This window comes from Camellia sinensis, chromosome 12, assembly GCF_055761805.1.
Source record: "Camellia sinensis isolate YWXY chromosome 12, ASM5576180v1, whole genome shotgun sequence".
Taxonomy (NCBI): Eukaryota; Viridiplantae; Streptophyta; class Magnoliopsida; order Ericales; family Theaceae; genus Camellia; species Camellia sinensis.
This window is the reverse complement of record NC_138972.1, coordinates 96564536-96581946: the sequence shown is the minus strand read 5'-3', so window position 1 is coordinate 96581946 and position 17411 is coordinate 96564536. Positions and strand designations below refer to the sequence as shown.

General features: G+C 36.1%; 2 protein-coding genes across 4 annotated transcripts; one reads left to right on the top strand and one right to left on the bottom strand.

Moving 5' to 3' along the window:
• The first annotated feature begins 1318 nt into the window (after positions 1–1318).
• Positions 1319–8090, top strand: CPNIFS (chloroplastic NIFS-like cysteine desulfurase). 2 transcript variants are annotated; one of them, XR_014345622.1, is made up of 11 exons: positions 1323–1722; positions 3301–3434; positions 3546–3705; positions 4476–4662; positions 4969–5114; positions 5192–5264; positions 5453–5516; positions 5751–5824; positions 6744–6843; positions 7196–7354; positions 7697–8090. XR_014345622.1 is itself a non-coding variant. In XM_028202766.2 (10 exons), exons 1-10 carry the CDS (start codon positions 1432–1434, stop codon positions 7865–7867), a joined length of 1485 nt encoding a protein of 494 aa, XP_028058567.2. In that variant the 5' UTR covers positions 1319–1431; the 3' UTR covers positions 7868–8090. The 2 variants fall into 2 exon arrangements, 1 of the variants encoding a protein (XP_028058567.2); XM_028202766.2 differs by lacking the exon at positions 5751–5824 and having other exon boundaries at positions 1319–1722.
• A 580-nt stretch (positions 8091–8670) lies between these two features.
• On the bottom strand, positions 8671–14430 carry LOC114262408 (transferases/nucleotidyltransferase). Of its 2 annotated transcripts, none has more exons than XR_014345623.1 (13): positions 14144–14430; positions 13935–14030; positions 13733–13810; positions 11655–11735; positions 11361–11580; positions 11216–11274; positions 10531–10580; positions 10347–10434; positions 9987–10247; positions 9784–9905; positions 9487–9591; positions 9221–9337; positions 8671–9132 (listed from the first exon to the last, which is right to left on the bottom strand). XR_014345623.1 is itself a non-coding variant. In XM_028202767.2 (13 exons), the coding sequence occupies exons 1-13, from the start codon at positions 14207–14209 to the stop codon at positions 9049–9051; spliced, it is 1398 nt and encodes a 465-aa protein (XP_028058568.2). In that variant the 5' UTR covers positions 14210–14430; the 3' UTR covers positions 8671–9048. The 2 variants fall into 2 exon arrangements, 1 of the variants encoding a protein (XP_028058568.2); XM_028202767.2 differs by having other exon boundaries at positions 9784–9876.
• Positions 14431–17411: the final 2981 nt, after the last annotated feature.

The following is a 17411-nucleotide window of genomic DNA, read 5'->3' as shown; positions in this document are numbered from 1 at the left end:
AGCGCTCAATCGGTGACGTCTGAGTCTTAAGGTCGGTCAAAAATGGGGTGTCTACAGTGGGGAGACTGGTGAGAGCTAAAAGACCACTTTGTCTTCTCTCTCTCTAGAAGTGTACTAACTTGCTCATCGGAGGGATTTTTTGACAACACACCGCCGGGTAGCTCACCATCGTTGTGTTCGCAGGTTAATCGGAGTGAAGTAAAGCTTGGACACGGGGAGTACGGACAACACCGGATATTTGCTCCTCGTACAGTTACATTTGAGAAAAGTATACAAAGGAGTTTTTTTGTATATTACATTAGAGTGTTATACGTTTGGGAAAAGTTTGAAGTATTACGTTGTTACGTTTGAGAAAAATATACTAAGGAGTTTTTTAGTATGTTATATTGGAGTGTTACGTTCTTATTTGTAATGTGAGATTTGTTTCAAAATGAGAGAAAATTCAAAACCTCTATAGTGCAGATTGTCCAAATATGTAATTTTACATTTGGAGAAACTCACTTTTGTCTTTCAAAAATTAAACTCAAACATGTAAGTGACTACTCTTTTATGTATTTTTCACTTTAATGAGACTTTTGGATTGATAAGAAAAAATGAAGGATTAAACCGTTCACAAAATCTCATTTTGAGATTTATTAATGTTTCACCTTTAATATTTTTATCTTTTTAAAAAATAATCAAAAATTAACAAAATTAATGCAGAGTTTTGAAATTTAGCGTAAATTTTATTTTCCTTAATATATATAAATTGATAGATAGATTAGACCATCTCCATCCGTTCGCCAAATCCAACATCAAATTCAAATTTGATGAAAAGAATTTACTTTTTGTGTTCCAACAGTTGCACCAAAACAATATCAAATTGAGAAAACATAAACGTTTCACCAAATTGAGGATGACTTGCCCCTTGCACCAATTCATTGTGCATAGTCGTTGAGTTGGACCTATCGGACGATCGGCTGGACGTCCGGCCGGATGTCCCACCAGATGACCGCTTTAAACCAAAAAATTGTAAAAATTTTACACTGGGTGGTCGACCGTCGACCACCAAGAGTAACATATGAAGTAGTGATAAGAGTTTGCTGATGGAGAAAAAAAGCTTGTCCAGTCGACCGACCGGTCGTCCTGCCGAACATCCCTGTCTTTTGATGCAAGGTACAGTACACCCGTTGGAACAACTCATATTAAATTGAGAAAATTGTCATTTTTTACTCAAATTTAATAAAAAAAATACTGAACCGTTGGAGATGTCCTTATATCAAATTATTTTGACAAAAAATCATTAAATAATTAAAAAAAGAAAAGAAAAATCCTATATGCAACAGTGGGTTCTATCTCATTCTGGCTTCACACAAATCACACCCTACCTTCTCTACTTAGCTCCGTTTCTTCTTCTGATTTTATCTTTCTCGTCGCTACACAATTCCGCCGATGATGATTACGACGGCGACGGTCACCGTGGCTGCGGCGGCGGCGGCAGAAGGTGTTGGTGTCAAATTCCCTTCTTTCAAAATCATAAACCCTAATCTCACTCTCCCCAATCGGACCTCCACAACTACTCTCCGTTTTGGCTTTCGCAGATTTTCTTCTTCTTCTTCTTCTTCTTCTTCTTCTGTTGTATCTGCTAAAGCTTCTTCTTCAATCGTTCGCGAAGAAGATCCGAAACTTGGTCCCGTTTCGCTCGGACACATCACCCGACCTGATTTTCCTATTCTTCACCAGGTACGTACTTTTGATTTCTGTTTTCTATCTTCCGTTTGGTTGCCCAGAAAATAGGATTCAACTTTCATTTCACTAACTTTGACTTCATTTCGGATTTTTTTTTTTCAATTTTGTTTTTCTAATTTTTCTTTGTTTATTTCTTTACTACTATATCTTCTACTTCTTCATTTTTTTTATAATTTTTTTTATTGTTTTATTTTAGTTTTCTCTTTTCTTTGTTTAGGATAATTTATGTTTAAAATTTTTGTGAAAGTGTGTTCGTACTTGCATAGAGTGATAATCTAAAGGAGTTTAGTGATTTTTATTTTTTTTTGGCTATTAGATTATTCACATACTGAACAAGCAATGATTACACCAATATATAAATTTATTTGTTCATCTTACCCAAAACAAGCTAATAGCATTGTCATCGCACCGTTTGGATTTACCCGGTGAGGATTGCCAAAGCGGGCTGGAAGAGCAGCTTATAAGATTGTTACACCATTGTGGATAATGTCCCTTGGGTCTTCCATCTAAAGCCCACTTCTCGGACAAGAGTGATTCGTCTCATAATGAGTCTTCTTTGAAAAAAATATCACAAATAAGGTAGGAAATAGGAGTGTTGAAACCATCATGTAGCTGGTGGCATGAGAACCTCTCATGGTTGGAAAAAGTCTGAGAATTATTGGTCAATTGGATGGGACTTGGTGATGGTGAAGTTAGTTGGCAATTGGAGGGGGACTTCACAACACTTGGGAAATAGTTGGAGCTCACATGGTCAACAAGTCACGAGGATGTCATCCCTTTTAAGTGGGGAGATTGATAACCTTCTGAGGGTGTACATCTTGTTATAATGTCTTTTTATACACCACTATGTTGCCTAAGGAAAATTGAATTTACCCATGTGCTTGCCTATGTTGCACCCCATGTGGGTCCAAGCAGTGCCCAAGCATTCTCTATGTGCCTAAATATTGTGTTAGAAAATTTTCAAAATTAAATTTTTATTTGATATATTGTGTTATAGTAGGAAGCCCAGGAATCGTCTATACGTTTGTTCCAAATCTGTTAGAAGGTGGAAATGGAATGGGTTAATGAAGACTGACACTCCTCTCAACTGTATAATGTGTGTATCATGTGTATGTAATCGTATGAAACTATGGTTTGATTGGGCAACACTTTTACTGTTTTAGGATTACATTAAGACCTTGATTATGTGGAGTGTCTTGTGGTTCACATGGGTACAATTTGGATGGAGTGTTCTGGACCATAGGATCAGCTTGCAATTCAGCGATTAGAATTGTGTCTATTCAAATAGGTGTGTTTATAATCATTGGTTGTAGAAATACGTCAAACCTATTTGTATAGATACTAAGAATAGACACACCTAATTAAATGAGTGCAACAAGAAATATTATATCATGAAAGGAGGTGTCTAATAATAAAAAGATAAATCATATCATGAAGGGATGCGATCTAGACTATCATTTTTGTATTAAATATAGTTCCAATTGTTAGATAGGTTATGTTGTTACTTCTCAAAAGAAGTTTACATATTGTAATGTGTGATATTGTTTTATAAGTATCAACATGATTTCGCAGGAGGTAAATGGCTCAAAACTTGTCTATCTTGACAATGCTGCAACTTCTCAGAAGCCCACTGCTGTTTTGAAGGCTATACAAAACTATTATGAAACATACAATTCAAATGTGCACCGTGGGATTCATTTCCTGAGGTTTTGAACACTAATTTATATAATAGTTAAAAGCAACAAAGTCTTCATGATTGTTTTTGTTGTAAAATATGCAAAATTATTATGTTATTTTTATTTTTATTTTTATTGTAGTGTGAAAGCAACGGATGAATATGAATTGGCAAGAAAAAAGGTGGCAACTTTCATCAATGCATCTGAGTCTAGAGAGATTGTTTTCACAAAAAATGCTACTGAAGCTATCAACCTAGTAGCTTATTCCTGGGGCCTTTCAAATTTAAAACCAGAAGATGAGGTATGCTCTCTTTTGCTGCATTAGTATTTTTGGCCCAATGTTATAATTTTGAATTCATTGTATGTCATTTTATTTTATTTCAATTTGAACGACTACAAATTTTAATAGCTTTGCTTATTGTTATTGGGTACCATTCACAGTGCTACGTAATAGTCAAATCCCGTCTCTCCATGTTCAAATCCATACCCATTTGTTACTTTATGGAAACACTAAAATCCTATATATTTTTACCATCTTTATAGCCACGTAAACTATTAATTTCATCCCTAAAACTAGGGCCTTTTGCTGCTGCCATATATTAATTTTGGACTCACTGGTGTTCCCCTCACTTATTCTGCATCACTTAACTAGTTTCTTCCTAAGCTGAATCATGTTTTACAAACACGAATTCATATACCATTTTAGTCCAAATTCTTAATTCTACTTTCTGCTAGTTTTGTAAAATGAACTGGATTGATGAAACTGCATCCACTTTTAAAATCTTCTCAAATAGTTTTTTAATTAGAAACGACAAAAGAATTTGGATGTAGCAATGTCATGGAATCAGGAGGAGTAGAAAGTGATACTTCTTTTTTATGTGAGTAGGAGTTGGAACTTCATATCTCTTGATGAAGGTTTTGCTCATTTCAACTCCACTTCTTTTTGTTCTATATGTAATTTTGTGAGCCCCTTTATTCCAACCTAATTCGAGGGCTTTCATCTTAGACTGGTTAAAAAAACTGCATATCCTGCTCAAAGTATTAGTTATTTATCACAAAAATATCTTGTAGGTTATACTCACAATTGCAGAGCATCACAGTGCTATTGTTCCTTGGCAAGTTGTGGCTCAAAAGACTGGTGCCATTTTAAAGTATGCGGGTTTAACTGGAGATGAAGTTCCAGATACAGAAAAATTAAGGGAGATTATTTCAAGGAAGACAAAAATTGTGGTTGTACATCATGTCTCGAACATGCTAGGTACTTGAAGTCCACAACACTTTTTATTTTTATTTTCTTTTTATTTACTCATAGACTAGTTTATTCAAGGCATGTCAACAGAGGTGGTATCCATATTTGAGTGCGGTGTTTGAAAATCAACCGGCTATGTAGGTCATGGCATGTAAAACACATTCTTATTGCATAAACATAATCTGAGATGAACTGGCTGTTATTTCTGTGGAAGATTTTGCAACATCGGTTTTATATTTTTGAAATCAGTTGAAGATCATCAATTTGTGTGATGTCATAACCACATTTATTAATTCCTTGTTCACTTTGCTGTAGCTTCTGTTCTACCAATTAAGGAGATTGTGGGTTGGGCACATGATGTTGGGGCAAAAGTGCTGGTAGATGCTTGTCAAAGTGTTCCTCACATGGTGGTTGATGTACAGAGCCTCAACGCTGATTTTCTTGTTGCTTCCTCTCACAAGGTTAGTTTATTTTCATTTGGACTAGTATTTAAGACTTTTTAGTGTGTATTTGGAGTTGAGGAATAAACATGCTTCAGATGTGTGGGCCTACAGGCATTGGATTCTTATATGGTAAAAGTGAGCTGTTGTCTGTCATGCCTCCTTTCTTAGGTAAGCCTTTCCCCTTTGAAATTAATGAATTTAGAAGAACAGCTTCTCTTGTGTGAAGTATAACCTGTGCTTGCAAATTCATCAAGTCTATATCTATGAGCATACTGAACTCATCGACACATGAGTTTTCTCTGAAAGAGTTTCTTTTGTCTATTTTTTTCCCTCCCCCCAATATTTCTTAAACACAGGTGGCGGCGAAATGATTTCTGATGTATTTTTAGACCATTCCACTTATGCTGAACCTCCATCCAGGTTAGCAGCTTATTTATTGCTTGACTGAAATTTAATCTGGTTAATTGCACATGCAGGGGGGAAATGTAATTATATTTACTGTCCTTCCCTTGCATTAGGTGCAAGTATATTTTGGTGATTATAATATTTGCAAACATTGCTACTTGGATGACCAGCATGACTAGATTGTTTGAACCGGAGAAGTACATATTTCTGAAGAATTGCTATTTCTGAGAAAAATTGATTTCAAAGCAGGTGTGGTTTGCCAATGATTGGAAACAAACTTCAGACTGCAAAAGGGGAAACACCTATGAATCAGATGGAAAATGGTGGGACTCAGCACCATTGAAACTAGTCAATATCTGGTGGTTATAATATTGGATCAATGTTTAAATAGGGATATATAAAGACACTGAAAAGGACATTAGTCATGAGTTCCCTCCAGGGAAAATTTAGCGATCGACTTGTCCCAAACCTTGATGTTTTCTTCTCTTTTTTTACTGTATTAGATCCTTCTTCGTTTTTGAACTTCATCATGACATTTTCCTTTATGCTAATCATTACATGACACATTTTCATGTGAAGTTTTGCATTTCTTCTTCTGTTGTTTGAAATGGTTGACGTACAGGTCTTAAAAATAGAGCATCCCATGTTATTCCATTTCTATCCCTGCTTTCAATCATTCTGGATTGCTTGAAATTGCTGGTGTAACAATCTTTTTAGTTCCTTCATTCTCTATTTCTATTTGAAATAATTAGTCCTAAGGAAAAGGATTTTGTTTCTTCTACCTAGCTAAAAAAACAATATGTCAATGTCTCTAGTAAACCAAAGTTATCGTTTAATAGCTATTTTGCTTCAATTTCTTCTCTACAAATTAAAAATTGAATATTTAGTTACGATTAGAAATCTAGTTTTCTATCTTCATCCATGCTGGCATACAAATCTTAAATATAGAGCATCCCTTTTTTTTTTTTTTTCTTGGGTGAATAAAGCATCCCATGTTATATTATTTCTATCCCCGCTTTCAATCATTCCGAGTTGTCAGTATCTTGAATTCAATACCAATTTAATTAATTGGAAGGCCAAGTATTCTGGTTATGCAGTGTATAGGTGTTTGTAAGTTGGTATTTCTTTTAGTTCTTTATTTTTTTGGACGCTTTCCTTCTAGTAATGATCTTATTACTTAAATAAATATGCAAGATGTTGAAGCTTTAGTTTCGTTAAACCCCCACCATTTGATTGGGTCAGATTTGAGGCTGGAACACCTGCAATTGGGGAAGCAATTGGGTTAGGAGCAGCAATCGATTATCTGTCTGGAATTGGCATGCAAATGATTCATGATTATGAGGTTAGTGCAGTTTCCACTGTTTTGCATTCTATTATATAGATCAAGTCCTCTGTTTCAAGCATTGTAAGACATCATTCTAGTTGCCAGTAGGAACAGATATTTGCCCTGTGCTGAAGTGGGAATAAGTTGTAGAATCATTGACCTTCATTGACCTTGTATCTGTATTTCTGTAAGTTGTAATGTGATGCAAGCCTTAGTAGTGGAATATTTCTATAAAGTTACTCTCTTTTTTTTTTTTCCCCCCCCCTTCTTTTAAGCTGGGTATGCTACACCTCAAATATATGCACTCCAACCCTGGTTCTTATGTATGTACTCATAACCTGGTTCTTTTTGTTCTGATTTGTTTATCCAGGTAGAGCTGGCAAATTACCTATATGCAAGCCTACGTTCAGTTCCTAATATTCACATATATGGGCCGGTACCTTCCCAAAATGTCCAGCGTGCTGCTCTTTGTTCATTCAACATTGAAGATATTCACCCAACAGATATTGCAACATTTCTGGACCAACAGGTATGTGTAGAACATAAATATGGCCTTCTGCTGTTGTAGTTTTGTGCTTTTTAACTCTTCAAGAGATTGAGAGAGAGAGGGTGGCAGGTGGGGAGGGTGGAGAAGGGTTTAGGTGGCTGCCAGAGGTGGTGGGTGAGAATGGGTGTCCTTGTTAATTTGACTTGGGGTTAATAATGGTATTAAAAAAGTCATCAAATGTGGGGTTTCCAACAATTTTTTTTTTGGTATGCCTTTAGGGGCTCCTTGTTAAATGTGTTGGTTTCAAGAAAATGAGGGAAAAATCACAAAAAATTATGAAGTTGAATTGGAAAATGATATGTAATTAGTGTAATTTGTTTTCAGCATGGAGTAGCAATAAGATCAGGCCATCACTGTGCACAACCCCTGCATCGTGATTTACGAGTCAATGCGAGTGCACGAGCTAGCCTCCACTTCTACAACACAAAAGAGGATGTTGATGATTTCATCCGAGCACTCATGGACACAATTAGCTTCTTTTCGTCCTTCAAATAGCCTAAATTCGTCTTTTATTATTTATTTTTTTTCCAGATGTATTGCACAATGGCAGCTGTGTTCTTGTCAGTGATTGATTAATATTGTCAATTGACTTCATCTGAAATTTAATGACCTGACAAGGTTATATGTAAAAAGTGTTTATCTTGGGAGAGAGAAGAAAGTGTTGCAAAATTTAGAAAAGCAGAAGACAGAAATAACCTAAACTTTTGGATTGCTGCAAGTCGACATTTAAATTGTTCTGATCCTCTCCAATTTCATTTTTGTTCATTTTCCAAATTCTAAGAAGCTTTAAACCAGCTTTTTGTTTTGGTGCATCTTATCAGTGTTTCCTATATTATTTCAAAAATTGTACCAATTTTTGAAATTTTGTTTTTGATTACACTTCCAAAACAAAAACAAAAATAAGCGAGACAACAATAGTTCAAATAAACAAGTTAATTATCAACTTTAAACTTTAGTAAAAAATATATGGGTGAAATTCCTCATTTGTTTAAACATCAGAAAAGTATATGGGTGTGAAATTTCTCATTTGTAAGAAGCCTAGTATATATCATCTTTTAGACAAAATGCCTTCCAATCATCTCAAAAAAAATTGAACATTTCATAAACATCATTTATAGGCCTTTTTTATTTCAACAATATGCATGTATACAAATAATTCAGTCTAGTAAAATATACCACACCAGCACAGCCGGATCATAAGAAATCTCAATCACTAACTTCTAATGTGAGAAGTCCATAATTATGGTGATCACGATTTTTTGTGAGCCTTTTTCCATACCACACCACTTCCAATCTCATTGCTAAAAGAAGACTTAACATTATGCTGTGAAGACAGACAAACACCCTAATCAACCACATATTATCACATAGTTTAAGAAAATCACGTGACCGTGTGCCATCCAATGACATCTCGTCATTTTCCCATAATTTTCTTACCTTTAGGGTCATGTACTTATTAGATTCTCTGCTATTGGTTGTGCACGCGAACGTAAAATTCCCTCCTAATCAACCTCCTAGAGAAATTATAACTACCAATTACGGCAAGGTAAATAACGGACAAAAATGGATGTAAATCTATCCCTCTAAGCAATTAGAATACAGGGGGCAGATTCAACAAGCAACACAATTAATTTCAAAATCTGGGAATATTTCAGAGGGCTAAAAAAGATTAGTGGTCATTGTGGTTGGCATTTCTCTTTCCTCGCCAAGGATTCCCCCTTGTACTCACTGCCAGCACTCACCACAAAACCTGCTCCAACCTGAAAACGAAGCACACAACAAACTATAAGAAACACAACTATGAACACACACATCCCTTGAAACCCGGCAGAGAAAAAGAGTGAGAACCTGACAGTCTTTCAGAACAACACGGTCTTGGAGCTGTACATTACTGCAGATAACAGAGCCTTGGATTGAACAACCATCCCCGATGGAGACATGGTTCATAATTACTGAACTGACAACCTGCAGATACAACGGATAAAAGACTTTGCAATTACCTCCAATTAAAATATTGTCGAGCAATGTCACAACATTTGTAGCTCTTTAATCAGATAGTGGATTAAATGCCTTTGCAATTATATAATTGGTTTTTTATGAAAGATCCATCACACCTTTACATTGGAACCTATCCGGCAGTGACGGCCAATAACAGATCGTTTTACACTGCATTTGTCACCCATTTGCGAACCTTCCCCCAGCATGCATTGTGGTCCCACCTAAAACAATCAAACAGCTTAATAAACAAACCAAGAGAATTACCACATAATTAATAAACCATCATTGAAATGAATCATACCTGCTGCAAAACATTCCTTAAACAACCTACGGCTACCACTATTGATTAAACTGGTAAATCAAATACTCATAACTCGGGATTCTGAAAAAAATGTTACAGAATGTTAACTCACTGTAGTTTTTGACCCAAGCACCGCAGAAGGATGGATGATGTTGTTATGAGCAGAGAACGAATATCCTGACAGGTGACTTGCATCCCCAATAACCTGATACACGTATTAATAACAGTCGGCACCTATTACTAGAATAAATGTGAATTGAAATTAAAAAATAATAATAATCAGAAGTCCCAAAAGCTTTGACTGTTAGAACTCACATCTCGATTTATGTCACTGAAAGCTTGAATGGAATTCAAGCGTGCACAAAACTTGTTCTTGCTGGCAATATAAACACAGCATTTATGGGTTTTTCTTGGAACAGGGGCAGACCCATTAGGACCCACAGCATAGAGTTCGTGGAAACTTGGGGTAGAAGAATTAGTCAGAAGTTGAGACAGGGATACTTTGTTGTCCTGGGAAGCAACTTTGTCATTCCCATTTTCTTCTGATTGCGCCCCATGCAATGATAATTCAGACCTCTGATTTTTCATAGGACAAGAATTATAAAATAAAGGGGGGAAAAAACCCAAATGAAGATAGTATATGCAAAAATCATGTAAGCATCCTATTCAACTAACCAGCTGGCTCCTGACAAGATAAGGAAGTACATCCTGCCTTAAGCTTTGAAAAGTTTCTTTTTGATCAAGTATTTCTTGCAGAACAGACCTTTTAAAGAAACAAGCAAACTTGAGTAAATAATAGATAGATTTTAGAATGAATGAATTAAAAGATCACTTTGAAGAAAAGAACAAAACCTCAAACCTCTTGAATGCATACAAATGAGCATCCATCAAATCAGCGCGGATTTCCATCTACACAAGCAATGAAAAACAGAGCCCCCAGTAAGAACCAACTACCAAGTCGAAAAGGTCTTAAAAAAGGCAACAAAACAAGGAACAAAGAGTTATTACACATTATTAGATATCATGTGTGCTTCCCCGTGAGCAATAAATCAAACTGGTGACTGAAATTTCTAATAAGTTACGCAGGCCCACAAGAGCAATAGATCAAACTGACAAATGATTTTCTTTTTTCTTTTCTGGTACAGAATAAAATTATTTTGTATGCCAGCAGAGAAAGATAAGAAATAGCTGTTTTAATGAAGGAGATGAAAATGAGGAGGCAAGAAAATTTAGGGAAAAGAGAAGAATGCACTCAGCATGTGACAACAATTAAATTCTTTTTTTCCTTTTGCTTGGGTACAAAGACGATTAATATGAAGGTCACCCGTAAGTTACGTAACATCTTTGACCGCAGACATTCCCCCCCCCCCCCCCCCCCCGGGAAAAAAAAAAAAAGGTGGCCCCATAAGCATAGACGGCGAGGAATTAATTTAAAAAATAAACAAGTAACAAGGGACAACAACCAATAAATAAATGAAGAAACTCATCTCAGTCATTGCACTAAGCACTGAAGAATATTTTTCTAACAAAGGAGATTTACAGACCTGCCCCACTGCACGGAGAATGCTCTTCTGAACTCTAATATCTTTCTCAACTTCAACTCCTAGGATTCACATTACATGATACATAAATGTTTGTTTTTTTATTAAGATCACAATATGGATATATAAATATGTATAGAGATCTAACCAGCTGCTATGAACAAAAGAAATTGTTGTGTGGGATCCAGCCCTATAATATTATAGCGTCCTGGTTTCTTGGCTTTGTCCTTTCCACCAGCAGAACCAGACTCTGATGGTCCACTGACACGAGCAGAGCAAAGCATTGCGGTCACTACGGCATCATGTCGCCTATGAGCAGCAGCCACTGCCCCCGGGGGAACATCACAAACAAGATCACCACTCACAACCTGCAGAAGCATAAAGAATTAATAGCCATAAATTCTAACAGAACCATAATGCCACAAAAGTTGAGAACTCCAACCAAGATATCATGTGCAGTCAGGTGGTGACCAATGGCCCGAAGAGCACCAGCTGTGCCAACATCCTCGGGTACTGCAGCTACCTGCAAATTTTGAAACTTCACTCAAGCTCCATTTTTCAACTGGTGGAAATTTTGAATATAACACAGTTGCTTGCCTAGATTATCCTAATGGCAAGATGCTATACATGCAAGACAATAATTTTCATTATTTTACAAGTGTTGCACAACGGCAAATTCACAGCATATTCTTTACACGTATATATAATAAATAAATAAATAAATAAGAAAAAGAAAAAATAACAGCTCAACTCTCCTCCCTGAATGATAACCTTCCTCTCTGGTCTTGAGCAAAAGATGCCAACAATTATAGATTTAAACCCCCATAATCTGCATGGGTTACAGTAGTCCCACCCCATTCATTTAAAATAAAAATTATTTAAAAAAAAAAACAAAAAATAGCACAAACAATGAAGAGATGATTTTGCAAGAGTATATAGCACGGTACTGAAAGGTGCTAAACCGTTGAATACTTGAGATAATAGAAGCACAAGTACTCTATTGTTCCTTGAGACTAAGGATTTTCATCAGACATTCAGTTCTCCAATTATTTTGTAGAATACCCACACCAATCAAATGTAATAATCAGAATAATTTAGATGCAGTATGATATAAATACATATAAAAAGCTCCCTTATTTAAGCTGTGTGAATGACTATTATCTTGCCCTTCATGATTTTGTGTCTCCAATGCATAACCCAAACTCACGCATACCAATTACTAATTCAATAATTGTCTCATATCACTGAGAACAGTGTTTATTATTGTACTTCAAGAATTTTGTATTTCCTATAAAGGAATGATTTAGCCCCAACCCAAGTACCAAATTGTAATTCAATCAATTCTATCATTAGAAAATTAAGTAGACACTAGGCTGCCAGCCTGCCACTAATTTCAAGCATATTTTCATGTAATTTTCCACACAAAGACAAACTCACAGAAATTTCATCTAAACTATCTTTTGTCCTCTACACAAACCATAAATTCACCAGCATTTTAATCTCAGTCAAAATAATCTGTCCACCTATATGTTAGGGGGCATACGTTAATACCAAATTTATGGGCTACCCTGATCACTGCAGCCCCTTTCAACAAAAAAAATATGAGTGCTGAAATTGTTACGAGAATGCTTTCCAGATATATGAAGAAAATCAATTGACATTTCTTTTCTTTTTGACCAACTACATCACTATAACACGTTTATGTCTTGTGCACCATTGACCACACTGACTTCTAGCGGCCTTAGGTAGTAAACTTAATTATGCTCATCATGTAAACAAATTACATTTAACAACTCAACTCAACAAATATGTATCCCAATTACTTGAGGCCAGCTACATGGATCCATTTCATCTAGTTGGCTCGCTAGAAATCCATATCCCCAGTTAAGTCCAAGGCATCATATTACATGAATTCTACTTCCTCCATTGTACCCATGTCCACCGGATATGACAAAAGTAAGGGTGTAGGATGTGTCTAACATCCGTACTCATTTAAACAATTGGATCTCTAATTTGTACAATGTTGAATAAGAAAACAATAACATTTGCAAGTAAAAAAATATTTCTAGCTTGTCACATGAATGGAAGATGTAAATTCTAAAATTTACTTAAATCTTATTTAATGTGAAATACATTTGTAAATAATTTACAATATCCTATCTAAGAAGATTATACAATATGCAATATGTATGTGTTTAAGACATGTCCCCATCCCCAACTTTTGAATGCATATACCAATACCACAAGATTTAGGTTTGGGAAGCTTTGATGCTTATCCATGCACTTGCACCTGCAACCGAGTCCGTGTATAACATAGTGTACCGCCTAAACCCATTATATCCTTGGTTTTCCTCTCACAACATAACACCTCTCCGACTATCCATGCTATCATGACACTACCCATCATAGCACTCACCCAACACAACACACACAACTGTTAGTGTTAGGACTAACATAAGATTAATTTTTTTTTTTTCTTCCTTTGTTGATAAATAGGACTAACATAAGATTATTAATTACCTCAACATGTAGACGATCAACATAAGCACTGGATATCCAACCACCAACTCGAAGAGCAGCATCTTCCCCTTCAACTACCTATGCAGCATGCACCAACAAAATCAACAACCCTAATTTCCATACACGCAAAAATAAACATAACATTTACAAAAAGAATTGTTTTTATTAATTTGAAATTAGGGCACAATTGATAGAGACGTACAACAATGAGATCCTTGAGATTACTCTGCTCCAAAAGCTCTAGAACATAAGATAGAACAGGGCGATTCGCCACAGGAAGAAGGGCTTTCGGAACCTCCTGCAATTGTTGTTTTGAATTTGATTTTATAAAAATGAAATGAAATTATTATCAGAGAGAGAGAGAGAGAGAGAGAGAGAGAGAAATAGGGTTTGGTTTGGGGGAAGAAGAACCTTTGAAACGAGAGGGATGAGTTCCTTTGAAGTGCCTCCGGCTAGTACTACCACCTGAAAATCCATCCTCCCAAACCCTAGAACCCCCAACCTCCACCGCCGCTGCCGCTCCGCCTACCAACGGTGACTGAGAGTGCGTGCTTTAGAGAGAGAGAGAGCTTTCACTTTTCAGGGGATTCTGTCTGTTGCTGTGAATTTAGAAGGAGAGAAGTTAAACCATGGGACAGTTCCAAAAAAACAAAAAAAAAGTTTAACCACGGGGAGAATTGAGTGTTCTAAAAAAAAAATATTTAAAATATTTAAACATACATATAAAAAGTAATAAATAATAATTAATTTTAATTTAAAAAATTGACGTTGTCAGATTCAATAATGTTCAAGACCTCTTTTCTCCCATCCCCTTACCCCTCTTAATATGATTGGTCAATTTTTCTTTTTCTTTTTTTAATTTTTCTTTCTCTTCTAATCACCACCCGCCACGTGTATATGAAAATGATGAGAATGGTGAAGAGAGAGGGTCTCAATCAATCATGACAATCTACCAGATTTTTTGGGGTAGCATGTTTGTATGGCGAAGATTGTTGATCTAACGCCTATTTTGGGTCAAAAAAAAACAAATCATCTCTTTTTTTAAATTTTTTTTTGTCTTTAATGGCTTTTTAAAAAAAATCATGTCAATTTTTTTTTTTTATTCAGTCTGTTATTTAAAGAAAAAAAAATCAAAAAACAAATTACTAAAGACAAAAAGAAGCTTAAAAAAAAGTAATTTCTAAGTGTGAAATAAATTTGAATCATAGATTGATGTTTCTGAGTAAAATTTAGAAAAATATGTCCGATACCATAGTGTGTGAGTGATTTTCCGATCACATTGTCCAACTCAGTATTCAGCTGGAGAACACTGGCAGAATAGATGACACCTGCCTAACCTGTAACAGAAAGAGAAGATTCTGGCGGTGGTTTGTCCACCCGGAGGCACTCCGACGATCAAGTCAGTATATCTCTCAAAGATAATCAATAGTGCTAATCTCACTAGACAGAATATAAATTGCGTACCTTAGACCTATGGGGGTATCTCCCTTTTATAGCCAACACAATCCAAGTCCCAATAGAAGCCTAACTCTAATGGACTTAGGATTACTGCTAACCTTGAACTCCCAGTATGATTAGGATAAACTCTCTAAGAGTTTTATCTTTACTCAAACTGAAGTCTCCTCTCATTCTAGGACTCTTGTTCTTTATTCGCTTATCTCGGATTTCGATATCTTCGGAGATAACCTCGGCTTGACCGAGATCACCTCGGCGTCATGACCTGGACACGTGGCACCTCGACTGACACGTCGGCGTCACCTTGCCACGTGTTGGTATTCAAAAATATATCCCCACAACTGCCCCCTAGGTTCTATTACCTCGGCATTCTGAGGTGATGGAACCTATATCAGTACCTCATGCTAATTCATCGGTTTAATCCGAGATCATCATCGTTAGGCCGACATATCTTCTTAAAGACCAAGAATTCCAAGAGCTCCTTTACGCGTATGAGCTGTCACACATAACAACTCAACCGCTAAGCCACATGTTTTCTTCTTCCTGGATCGTACCCCGGACGCGCTTATAAGTCGTCTTGCGCCTACATATTTGATCAAAGTCTCTTCACTCTCTCTGTCTTTTCACTTCTGCATCTTTGTTTTTGTTTAAACTTTCTCTTTTAAATCCTCTATTGCTGCTTTTGCGAAGCTTTCTGCAACCAGTTTCACTCTCCCATTGGGCGAGGCTTCTACTGCACTTCCTTGCTTACGGCCACCGTCTGATCCCGGCGAACTTTACTTTGGCTTCATTGCTTTACTCGTTCATGTCTTTTGATCATTTAACCTGTATCTTGAATTTCACCATGTACTGAACATGTACTGTCTTTGTACCTTGTACTTTTTTGTTACTCAAACAATTTATTCTTCAATGTCAGGCTGAAGTGCCTTATTTCCTTATCTAAATGCATTTTTTTTAACTTCTTCTTTCAAGTGTTTTGAATGTTTGCCCTCTTCTTAATGTCTTGTATGATTCCATACTTAGAATACAATTTTGTATGTTTTCAACATACACCTTAATTGTGCAATCTTCCCAGGTTAACATACCTTAGACAAAACTTCCAACCTTGTTTATCTCGGTCTCGGTTTAACACTTGAAAACATTGTAACAAATATTTTCACAAGTGTTGCTTTTACTTCTTAAGACTTCTATCTTCCATTATCTTTCAAGTCTTGGTAACATAGTCACCTCGGCACGTGTATAGATACTGCTATAACCTTGGATTTAACTTCAACTTGTAAATTTTCTCAAAATTTCAACAAGTGTTAAATCAATCTTCTTTCTCGGTTTAACTTCAACTGATAAATTCTTTCAGAATTTCAACAAGTGTTAAACATAATCTCGATTTAACTTCAACTTGTAAATTCTCTCAGAATTTCAACAAGTGTTAAACATAATCTCGGTTTTAACTTCAACTTATAAATTCTCTCATAATTTCAACAAGTGTTAAACATAATCTTGGTTTAACTTCAACTTGTAAACTTTTCTCAAGTTCAACAAGTGTTAAACATAATCTCGCTTTAACTTTAACTTGTAAATTCTCAAGTTTCAACAAGTGTTAAATATAATCTCAGTTTAACTTAAACTTGTAAATTCTCTCAGAATTTCAACAAGTGTTAACATAATCTCGGTTTAATTTTAACTTGTAAACTTTTTTCAAGTTTCAACAAGTGTTAAACATGACATCGGCTTGAAAATTCCAACTCCCAAGCATCATTCTCCAGTCCTCTACATAGTTTCCACCTACTCCTTTGTGGAAAAAAGTCTTTAACTCAGGTTGTGTTTTTCTCTTCATCTGGGCGGAGATCTTGCCTTCTAGAATATGGGATCTGCTCACTTTAGACTGAGCTCTTCTTTTCTCGAACCTAATCATCTAGGCCGAGATCTTGTCTTCTGGGATTCTCCATGGCCAACCTCCCATGAAGGCCGGTGAGAATGTCCCTTGGTCTCGCCATGCTGAGGGACTGCAGGAATCATTTTCTGCCCCCTTTTTTTGGATGTCTTTCTTAGCCGCTAGAATCGGCATATCTTGTAGTGAGAACAGTGGCTGGAGGTCGTACTCGTTATAATACTCGCTCCGGTCCGATTTCTTCGGTATGCCGCCCTCCTGGCCGACGTCCTTTCCTCCGTGATTCTTATTACGAGTCTTTTCGTTGCAGTTGTCTTCTTCGACATCAAGGTCAAT

Bases quoted from the DNA above. Each gene is read 5' to 3' on its own strand.
- CPNIFS (XM_028202766.2), top strand. From the start codon at position 1,432: ATGATGATTACGACGGCGACGGTCACCGTGGCTGCGGCGGCGGCGGCA. The intron at 1,723-3,300 runs GTACGTACTTTT...ATGATTTCGCAG, and splicing joins ATTTTCCTATTCTTCACCAG to GAGGTAAATGGCTCAAAACT. The intron at 6,844-7,195 runs GTTAGTGCAGTT...TTGTTTATCCAG, and splicing joins AAATGATTCATGATTATGAG to GTAGAGCTGGCAAATTACCT.
- LOC114262408 (XM_028202767.2), bottom strand. From the start codon at position 14,209: ATGGATTTTCAGGTGGTAGTACTAGCCGGAGGCACTTCAAAGGAACTC. The intron at 10,435-10,530 runs GTTTGAGGTTTT...TTTCTTTAAAAG, and splicing joins CATTTGTATGCATTCAAGAG to GTCTGTTCTGCAAGAAATAC. The intron at 9,338-9,486 runs GTGTGATGGATC...TTGTATCTGCAG, and splicing joins GGATAGGTTCCAATGTAAAG to GTTGTCAGTTCAGTAATTAT.